The following is a 12,731-nucleotide window of genomic DNA, read 5'->3' as shown; positions in this document are numbered from 1 at the left end:
TGTTTCCAGAAACACGTTACGGTCAACTATTTTAGGACGATATGAGATCGTATTCTGGCCATACACAGTCTATATATAACGGATCAGCAGACCCCGTGTCTCTGGACTGAGACCAGTGACGTCTCTTTCCCGGTGATGGCTGAGCGTTACTGAGCAGCCTCCAACTGAGCTTGAAGACGTAGATGTGACGTGAGCAACCTGTCTGAAAGTTGGAAGTCTTCTGGTAGCTGTGCCAAGAGAAATCTCAATCATTCCCAATCTAGCAGAGACGGAGAGCGTAGGTATATGTAAGGAGATAACATAGACACAGGCTCATTATTGATCACTAAAATGATAGTTAACATTAGTCATTACACTTAAACAGCTGATGGAAGTCCAAACTGCCTGAGAGCTTCTCCTGTACTATACGGTAACTCCTCTACTATGAGACAGGAAGTCTCGTGGTTATGACCCAATCGTTAGCCTATTGTTATAAAAACGTCTGCTACGGAGCCATAACGTGAGCTACAAGGTAATGGAGCCTTTTATACATTGTCGTGTTTCTTTAGAAATAAACAACGGACAAACAGTCTTGAAATGCTTCAGATGTAAAGGTATTCTCTGTCAAAGTGACGACAGAATGAATGGCAGTCAATGGGATGCTAACGGGATGCTAACGGGATGCTAACGGGAGCTGATGGCTTGGTAGCATCAACATGGCGCCGTAGCAGCTACGTGTTGTGAGGAGAAGCTGACCCCCTTGATTGAAACTGGTTTGTGTTCCAGATGTGGACGGTGCAGATGTTCAGGGAGAGAAGAGGAAGAGAGACGCAGAGGACGACGGTGACGACGACGATGATGAATAGTCCCCTCCCTCTTCCTCCAGTGACCTTTGACAGACGGCAGCTTCACCGACCGTTCCTGGTAACCAGATGACATCACAGAGCAGAACTCTGCTCTGATTGGACCACACATTCAAACCAATAACACACAAGACTTTATTCACAACTCTCCCGATCCACAGACTTTCACGGTGGAAAGTTACTCTGTACTTTTTCTATTTTACACCAAAAAAAACCTTCAGTTCCCACAAACATTAAACCCCAAAATAACGTCTCGACGCTGCTGAGATAAGTGGCGTTTCTACGACCTTTTTCAACTTCTAAAACAGTTTTAAGTCCATTAGAAAAAGAGCATTGAACAGTTTTTAAAAGGAAATGTCAGATGGCGATGCGGAGAGACCAACGCGGGTTTTAGCAGTTTTACTCACTTTTATAAGTTGCTGTAAAAACGTCTCTTTTTACGTTGAAAAAGGTCGTAGAAACGCCACTTCTCTCAGCGTTGTTGTGACGTTCCTGACGTAGAAAACTGTATTTTACGGCACGTTATCGGTGAGAATAGGGCTCAAAAACGCAGAGTAAAGTGGCATCTCTACGACTGTTGTGTCAACGTAAAAAGCCCGGTTTTACAGCAACATTATGTTGAATAAACAGTTTTTAAATGTTTTTGGTGAGGGTATATATCTTTCAGGCCGAACGGAGCTGAGCTCCAATTGGCTGCAGAGCTGAGCTGTGATTGGCTGCAGAGCTGAGCTGTGATTGGCTGCAGAGCTGAGCTCTGATTTTAAATTTTCACGGACTTTTCAGACTCAACTATGTTCAAAAGAAATGTAGTCAAACAAAAATAAATACACAGTAATATAATAATTATACAGTGTGGTGTTGTACTTTTACTTCAGCGAGTAATCAGTACTTCTTCACTTATAAGATCAGCAGTTTCTGATGTTAATATTCCTCCTTTTCTTCCTGCGGTCTGGTCTGTGACTAAAGACTACATTACCCATGAGCCTCTGCTCTCTGATTGGGGCAGCAGTGGGCTGTGAGGCTACATCCACACAGCTACCTTTTGGTTTCAAGACGACTCTTCTGCAGCGTTCCCGAGCTCGTCAAACGGAGACGTTTGGTTGCTGAACTCTACGGTAGTTTTGTAGTCCGGACGGACGCCAACAGGCTGTTTCTGACGTTTAAAAAAACCCCAAAATCATTATTTTCTGACGTATTTTTTTTACTTTTTTTTCTGATTTCTTTGACACTTTTTTCCAACACGTTTTTGTTGCTTCTTGGAATGTTTTTTATGCGTCATTTTCACGGCTTCTTCCGACGTTTTTGACTTCTACGTTTTGGTTTCAGTGACACGCCAATCCGTACGCCATTACTGGCGTGTTATCAAGACGCACACTCGCTTTTTAGCGTGTTCATCAACGCCGTTTGGCCTCCGTTGTCTTACATTAGCTTGCGTTTGCGTGTGAATTGACGCCGTAGCGAGTAGTATGAAAGGGCGAAAGTCTGCGTAGAGCAGTTGGTCGGGGGGAGGACGGGTCAAACACAGCCCCCCGTCACGTTTCCTAAACTCAACCCGTCCGCTGTATACGGCGCTCAAAATGCGTACAGATAGCACGCCACTTGGCTTTAGAAAAGTGGCGTGTATGTTTACGTGAAGTCTTGATGTCACGTTGCAGTATGGGTTGGTTTCTGATGTTTCCTGATTTCTTTTGACATTTTTTTTCAACATTTGTGACGCTTTTAAATGTTTTGATGCTTTTGTTTCTAACGTTTGCAGAAACGCAGCTCTGGTCCCCGCGTGAGGAGCAACGTTTCAACAACGTTTCAACAACCTTTATCAAACGTCAAAAGCAACATTTTGCAACTCAAAAAGAACCAGATTAGCAGAACTGATGTGAAACTGAAACGTAGTGGTGTGAATGGAGCCTCTGTGGGGTCCCGGTCTTTGTGGGTCCAAGTCTTTGTGGGTCCAGGTCTCTGTGGGGTCCAAGTCTCTGTGGGGTCCCAGTCTCTGTGGGTCTCTGTGGGGTCCCAGTCTCTGTGGGTCTCTGTGGGGTCCCGGTCTCTGTGGGGTCCCAGTCTCTGTGGGTCCAGGTCTCTGTGGGTCCTGGTCTCTGTAAATACAAGTGCAGTTTTCTCTCTGTAGGTTTTTTGTCGTCTGAGTTTATTTTATTATTTTATTCCGTCTTCTATTTTCTTCTTGCTGTAACGAGTGTTTTTCAATAAAAAAAATGGTGAAATCTCAACGTGTGTCCGTCCGTCCTTGTTTTACTATATTCGTGGGGTCCAGGAACCGGGAGTCCAGTATACTTGTGGAGTCCCGACAGGCTTGTGGGCCCAAAATGCTGGACCCCCCAAGGTTAAAGGTCTGTTTTGAGGGTTATTACCTGGTTTTAGGATTAGGGTTAGAATGAGGTTCTGGTTAGGGTGAGGGTAAGGGTTAAGGTTAGGCATTTAGTGGTGATGGTTAAGGTTAGGGTAACGCCGCCTTCACACAACACTTGAAATCAGCTCCGTAACGACCGGAATCCATTTCCTCTGGAGCGTCGCAGACTGCGTGTGAACCGGGTCCGAACGAGTGCGGTGCGAAAAAAATCGTGTCAGTTGGTCATCCAGATGCGTTAAAAAAAAATGTAACTCTTGCGACAGGCTACAGACGGTTCCTATCCCACAATCCCAGCGCTGCTATGGTACTGATAAACAAAACTGCTAATGCTAATTAGTTAGCTAGCAACAGACATCTACTACTGACATTATACCCTATATCACATGTAACTATTGACATTATACCCTATATCACATGTAACTATTGACATTATACCCTATATCACATGTAACTATTGACATTATACCCTATATCACATGTAACTATTGACATATACCCTATATCACATGTAACTATTGACATTATACCCCTATATCACATGTAACTATTGACATATACCCTATATCACATCCAACTATTGACATTATACCCTATAGCACACGTAACTATTGACATTATACCCTATATCACGAGTAACTATTGACATTATACCCTATATTACATGTAACTACTGACATACCCTATATCACATGTAACTATTGACATTATACCCTATATCACGAGTAACTACTGACATTATACCCTATATCACATGTAACTATTGACATTATACCCTATATCACATGTAACTATTGACATTATACCCTATATCACATGTAACTATTGACATTATACCCTATATCACATGTAACTATTGACATTATACCCTATATCACATGTAACTATTGACATTATACCCTATATCACATGTAACTATTGACATTATACCCTATATCACATGTAACTATTGACATTATACCCTATATCACATGTAACTATTGACATACCCTATATCACATGTAACTATTGACATACCCTATATCACATGTAACTATTGACATACCCTATATCACATGTAACTATTGACATACCCTATATCACATGTAACTATTGACATATCCCTATATCACATGTAACTATTGACATTATACCCTATATCACATGTAACTATTGACATTATACCCTATATCACATGTAACTATTGACATTATACCCTATATCACATGTAACTATTGACATTATACCCTATATCACACGTAACTATTGACATTATACCCTGTATCGCACGTAACTATTGACATTATATCCTATATCGCACGTAACTATTGACATTATACCCTATATCGCACGTAACTATTGACATTATACCCTATATCGCACGTAACTATTGACATTATACCCTATATCGCACGTAACTATTGACATTATACCCTATAGCACATGTAACTATTGACATTATACCCTATAGCACATGTAACTATTGACATTATACCCTATATCACAGTAACTATTGACATTATACCCTATATCGCATGTAACTATTGACATTATACCCCTGTATCACATGTAACTATTGACTATACCCTATATCACATGTAACTATTGACATTATACCCTATATCACATGTAACTATTGACATTATACCCTATATCACATGTAACTATTGACATTATACCCTATATCACATGTAACTATTGACATTATACCCTATATCACACGTAACTATTGACGTTATACCCTATATCACACGTAACTATTGACATTATACCCTATATCACACGTAACTATTGACATTATACCCTATATCACACGTAACTATTGACATTATACCCTATATCACACGTAACTATTGACATTATACCCTATATCACACGTAACTATTGACATTATACCCTATATCACGTGACTACTGACATTATACCCTATATCACGTAACTACTGACATTATACCCTATATCACACGTAACTATTGACATTATACCCTATATCACACGTAACTATTGACATTATACCCTATATCACACGTAACTATTGACATTATACCCTATATCACATGTAACTATTGACATTATACCCTATATCACACGTAACTATTGACATTATACCCTATATCACACGTAACTATTGACATTATACCCTATAGCACATGTAACTATTGACATTATACCCTATATCACATGTAACTATTGACATTATACCCTATATCACAGTAACTATTGACATTATACCCTATATCACATGTAACTATTGACATTATACCCTATATCACATGTAACTATTGACATTATACCCTATATCACGTAACTATTGACATTATACCCCTATATCACATGTAACTATTGACATTATACCCTATAGCACACGTAACTATTGACATTATACCCTATATCACACGTAACTATTGACATTATACCCTATATCACAGTAACTATTGACATTATACCCTGTATCACATGTAACTATTGACATTATACCCTATATCACACGTAACTATTGACATTATACCCTATAGCACACGTAACTATTGACATTATACCCTATATCACATGTAACTATTGACATTATACCCTATATCACATGTAACTATTGACATTATACCCTATATCACATGTAACTATTGACATTATACCCTATATCACATGTAACTATTGACATTATACCCTATATCACACGTAACTATTGACATTATACCCTATATCACACGTAACTATTGACATTATACCCTATATCACACGTAACTATTGACATTATACCCTATATCACATGTAACTATTGACATTATACCCTATATCACATGTAACTATTGACATTATACCCTATATCACAGTAACTATTGACATTATACCCTATAGCACATGTAACTATTGACATTATACCCTATATCACATGTAACTATTGACATTATACATCACACGTAACTATTGACATTATACCCTATATCACATGTAACTATTGACATTATACCCTATAGCACACGTAACTATTGACATTATACCCTATAGCACACGTAACTATTGACATTATACCCTATATCACATGTAACTATTGACATTATACCCCTATATCACATGTAACTATTGACATTATACCCTATAGCACACGTAACTATTGACATTATACCCTATAGCACACGTAACTATTGACATTATACCTATATCACATAACTATTGACATTATACCCTATATCACATGTAACTATTGACATTATACCCTATATCACATGTAACTATTGACATTATACCCTATATCACATGTAACTATTGACATTATACCCTATATCACACGTAACTATTGACATTATACCCTATATCACACGTAACTATTGACATTATACCTATATCACATGTAACTATTGACATTATACCCTATATCACGTAACTATTGACATTATACCCTATATCACATGTAACTATTGACATTATACCCTATATCACACGTAACTATTGACATTATACCCTATATCACATGTAACTATTGACATTATACCCTATATCACACGTAACTATTGACATTATACCCTATATCACACGTAACTATTGACATTATACCCTATATCACATGTAACTATTGACATTATACCCTATAGCACATGTAACTATTGACATTATACCCTATATCACATTATACCCTATAGCACATGTAACTATTGACATTATACCCTATATCACATGTAACTATTGACATTATACCCTATATCACATAACTATTGACATTATACCCTATAGCACATGTAACTATTGACATTATACCCTATATCACACGTAACTATTGACATTATACCCTATATCACATGTAACTATTGACATTATACCCTATATCACATGTAACTATTGACATTATATCATCGCGTAACTATTGACATTATACCCTGTATCACATGTAACTATTGACATTATACCCTATAGCACACGTAACTATTGACATTATACCCTATAGCACACGTAACTATTGACATTATACCCTATATCACACGTAACTATTGACATTATACCCTATATCACATGTAACTATTGACATTATACCCTATATCACATGTAACTATTGACATTATACCCTATATCACATGTAACTATTGACATTATACCCTATATCACATGTAACTATTGACATACCCTATATCACATGTAACTATTGACATTATACCCTATATCACATGTAACTATTGACATTATACCCTATATCACATGTAACTATTGACATTATACCCTATATCACATGTAACTATTGACATATACCCTATATCACATGTAACTATTGACATTACCCTATATCACATGTAACTATTGACATTATACCCTATATCACATGTAACTATTGACTTTATACCCTATATCACATGTAACTATTGACATATACCCTATATCACATGTAACTATTGACATTATCCCCTATATCACATGTAACTATTGACATTATACCCTATATCACATGTAACTATTGACATTATACCCTATATCACATGTAACTATTGACATTATACCCTATATCACATGTAACTATTGACATTATACCCTATATCACACGTAACTATTGACATTATACCCTATATCACACGTAACTATTGACATTATACCCTATATCGCACGTAACTATTGACATTATACCCTATATCGCACGTAACTATTGACATTATACCCTATATCACACGTAACTATTGACATTATACCCTATATCACACGTAACTATTGACATTATACCCTATAGCACATGTAACTATTGACATTATACCCTATATCACATGTAACTATTGACATTATACCCTATATCACATGTAACTATTGACATTATACCCTATATCACATGTAACTATTGACATTATACCCTATATCACATGTAACTATTGACATTATACCCTATATCACATGTAACTATTGACATTATACCCTATATCACATGTAACTATTGACATTATACCCTATATCACATGTAACTATTGACATTATACCCTATATCACATGTAACTATTGACATTATACCCTATATCACACGTAACTATTGACATTATACCCTATATCACATGTAACTATTGACATTATACCCTATATCACACGTAACTATTGACATTATACCCTATATCACACGTAACTATTGACATTATACCCTATATCACACGTAACTATTGACATTATACCCTATATCACACGTAACTATTGACATTATACCCTATATCACACGTAACTATTGACATTATACCCTATATCACACGTAACTATTGACATTATACCCTATATCACACGTAACTATTGACATTATACCCTATATCACACGTAACTATTGACATTATACCCTATATCACACGTAACTATTGACATTATACCCTATATCACATGTAACTATTGACATTATACCCTATATCACACGTAACTATTGACATTATACCCTATATCACATGTAACTATTGACATTATACCCTATAGCACATGTAACTATTGACATTATACCCTATATCACATGTAACTATTGACATTATACCCTATATCACACGTAACTATTGACATTATACCCTATAGCACATGTAACTATTGACATTATACCCTATATCACATGTAACTATTGACATTATACCCTATATCGCATGTAACTATTGACATTATACCCCTATATCACATGTAACTATTGACATTATACCCTATAGCACTACGTAACTATTGACATTATACCCTATATCACACGTAACTATTGACATTATACCCTATATCACATGTAACTATTGACATTATACCCTATATCACATGTAACTATTGACATTATACCCTATATCACATGTAACTATTGACATTATACCCTATATCACACGTAACTATTGACATTATACCCTATATCACACGTAACTATTGACATTATACCCTATATCACATGTAACTATTGACGTTATACCCTATATCACACGTAACTATTGACATTATACCCTATATCACACGTAACTATTGACATTATACCCTATATCATGTAACTATTGACATTATACCCTATATCACATGTAACTATTGACATTATACCCTATATCACACGTAACTATTGACATTATACCCTATATCACATGTAACTATTGACATTATACCCTATATCACATGTAACTATTGACATTATACCCTATATCACACGTAACTATTGACATTATACCCTATATCACACGTAACTATTGACATTATACCCTATATCACACGTAACTATTGACATTATACCCTATATCACACGTAACTATTGACATTATACCCTATATCACATGTAACTATTGACATTATACCCTATAGCACATGTAACTATTGACATATATGCCTATATACTATCTATGGCATGTAACTATTGACGTTATACCCTATATCACACGTAACTATTGACATTATGCCTATATCACACGTAACTATTGACATTATACCCTATATGCGACATGTAACTATTGACATTATACCCTATATCACACGTAACTATTGACATTATACCCTATATCACATGTAACTATTGACATTATACCCTATATCACATGTAACTATTGACATTATACCTATATCACACGTAACTATTGACATTATACCCTATATCACATGTAACTATTGACATTATACCCTATAGCACACGTAACTATTGACATTATACCCTATATCACACGTAACTATTGACATTATACCCTATATCACACGTAACTATTGACATTATACCCTATAGCACATGTAACTATTGACATTATACCCTATATCACATGTAACTATTGACATTATATCACACGTAACTATTGACATTATACCCCTGTATCACATGTAACTATTGACATTATACCCTATAGCACACGTAACTATTGACATTATACCCTATAGCACACGTAACTATTGACATTATACCCTATATCACAGTAACTATTGACATTATACCCTATATCACATGTAACTATTGACATTATACCCTATATCACATGTAACTATTGACATTATACCCTATATCACATGTAACTATTGACATTATACCCTATATCACACGTAACTATTGACATTATACCCTATATCACACGTAACTATTGACATTATACCCTATATCACATGTAACTATTGACATTATACCCTATATCACACGTAACTATTGACATTATACCCTATATCACACGTAACTATTGACATTATACCCTATATCACATGTAACTATTGACATTATACCCTATATCACACGTAACTATTGACATTATACCCTATATCACATGTAACTATTGACATTATACCCTATATCACATGTAACTATTGACATTATACCCTATATCACACGTAACTATTGACATTATACCCTATATCACACGTAACTATTGACATTATACCCTATATCACACGTAACTATTGACATTATACCCTATATCACACGTAACTATTGACATTATACCCTATATCACATGTAACTATTGACATTATACCCTATAGCACATGTAACTATTGACATTATACCCTATATCACATTATACCCTATAGCACATGTAACTATTGACATTATACCCTATATCACATGTAACTATTGACATTATACCCTATATCACATAACTATTGACATTATACCCTATAGCACATGTAACTATTGACATTATACCCTATATCACACGTAACTATTGACATTATACCCTATATCACATGTAACTATTGACATTATACCCTATATCACATGTAACTATTGACATTATATCACACGTAACTATTGACATTATACCCTGTATCACATGTAACTATTGACATTATACCCTATAGCACACGTAACTATTGACATTATACCCTATAGCACACGTAACTATTGACATTATACCCTATATCACAGTAACTATTGACATTATACCCTATATCACATGTAACTATTGACATTATACCCTATATCACATGTAACTATTGACATTATACCCTATATCACATAACTATTGACATTATACCCTATACACATGTAACTATTGACATTATACCCTATATCACACGTAACTATTGACATTATACCCTATATCACACGTAACTATTGACATTATACCCTATATCACACGTAACTATTGACATTATACCCTATATCACAGTAACTATTGACATTATACCCTATATCGCATGTAACTATTGACATTATACCCTATATCACATGTAACTATTGACATTATACCCTATATCACATGTAACTATTGACATTATACCCTATATCGCATGTAACTATTGACATTATACCCTATATCGCATGTAACTATTGACATTATACCCTGTATCACATGTAACTATTGACATTATACCCTATATCACATGTAACTATTGACATTATACCCTATATCACATGACTATTGACATTATACCCCTGTATCACATGTAACTATTGACATTATACCCTATATCACATGTAACTATTGACATTATACCCATATATCACATGTAACTATTGACATTATACCCTGTATCACATGTAACTATTGACATTATACCCTATATCACATGTAACTATTGACATTATACCCTATATCACATGTAACTATTGACATTATACCCTATATCACACGTAACTATTGACATTATACCCTATATCACACGTAACTATTGACGTTATACCGCTATAGCACACGTAACTATTGACATTATACCCTATATCACACGTAACTATTGACATTATACCCTATAGCACACGTAACTATTGACATTATACCCTATAGCACACGTAACTATTGACATTATACCCTATATCACACGTAACTATTGACATTATACCCTATATCACACGTAACTATTGACATTATACCCTATAGCACACGTAACTATTGACATTATACCCTATATCACATGTAACTATTGACATTATACCCTATATCACATGTAACTATTGACATTATACCCTATATCACATGTAACTATTGACATTATACCCTATATCACATGTAACTATTGACATTATACCCTATATCACATGTAACTATTGACATTATACCCTATATCACATGTAACTATTGACATTATACCCTATATCACATGTAACTATTGACATTATACCCTATATCACATGTAACTATTGACATTATACCCTATATCACATGTAACTATTGACATTATACCCTATATCACATGTAACTATTGACATTATACCCTATAGCACACGTAACTATTGACATTATACCCTATATCACATGTAACTATTGACATTATACCCTATATCACATGTAACTATTGACATTATACCCTATATCACACGTAACTATTGACATTATACCCTATATCACACGTAACTATTGACATTATACCCTATATCACATGTAACTATTGACATTATACCCTATAGCACACGTAACTATTGACATTATACCCTATATCACACGTAACTATTGACATTATACCCTATATCACATGTAACTATTGACATTATACCCTATATCACACGTAACTATTGACATTATACCCTATATCACACGTAACTATTGACATTATACCCTATATCACACGTAACTATTGACATTATACCCTATATCACACGTAACTATTGACATTATACCCTATATCACATGTAACTATTGACATTATACCCTATAGCACATGTAACTATTGACTATTATACCCCA

At 35.0% G+C, this 12,731-nt stretch overlaps 1 protein-coding gene and 1 long non-coding RNA gene across 4 annotated transcripts in view; both read left to right on the top strand.

The window, feature by feature from the left end:
• LOC144513265 (acidic leucine-rich nuclear phosphoprotein 32 family member D-like) overlaps positions 1-1,688 on the top strand; it is a 39,717-nt gene extending 38,029 nt beyond the window's left edge. For all 3 annotated transcript variants that reach the window (XM_078244296.1, XM_078244295.1, XM_078244294.1), the window contains one exon: positions 766-1,688. In XM_078244296.1, coding sequence (XP_078100422.1) covers positions 766-845 — 80 coding nt within the window. In that variant the 3' untranslated portion in view covers positions 846-1,688. The remainder of the gene's footprint in view (positions 1-765) is intronic.
• Positions 1,689-2,778: 1,090 nt separating this feature from the next.
• LOC144513266 (uncharacterized) lies at positions 2,779-3,067 on the top strand. The gene is made up of 2 exons (XR_013501106.1): positions 2,779-2,822; positions 2,901-3,067. It is a non-coding gene; the product is annotated as an uncharacterized LOC144513266 (long non-coding RNA).
• The last annotated feature ends 9,664 nt before the right edge of the window (positions 3,068-12,731 follow it).

This window comes from Sander vitreus, unplaced genomic scaffold, assembly GCF_031162955.1.
Source record: "Sander vitreus isolate 19-12246 unplaced genomic scaffold, sanVit1 ctg201_0, whole genome shotgun sequence".
In the NCBI taxonomy this organism is placed as follows: domain Eukaryota; kingdom Metazoa; phylum Chordata; class Actinopteri; order Perciformes; family Percidae; genus Sander; species Sander vitreus.
This window is presented reverse-complemented; position numbering and strand designations above follow the sequence as displayed.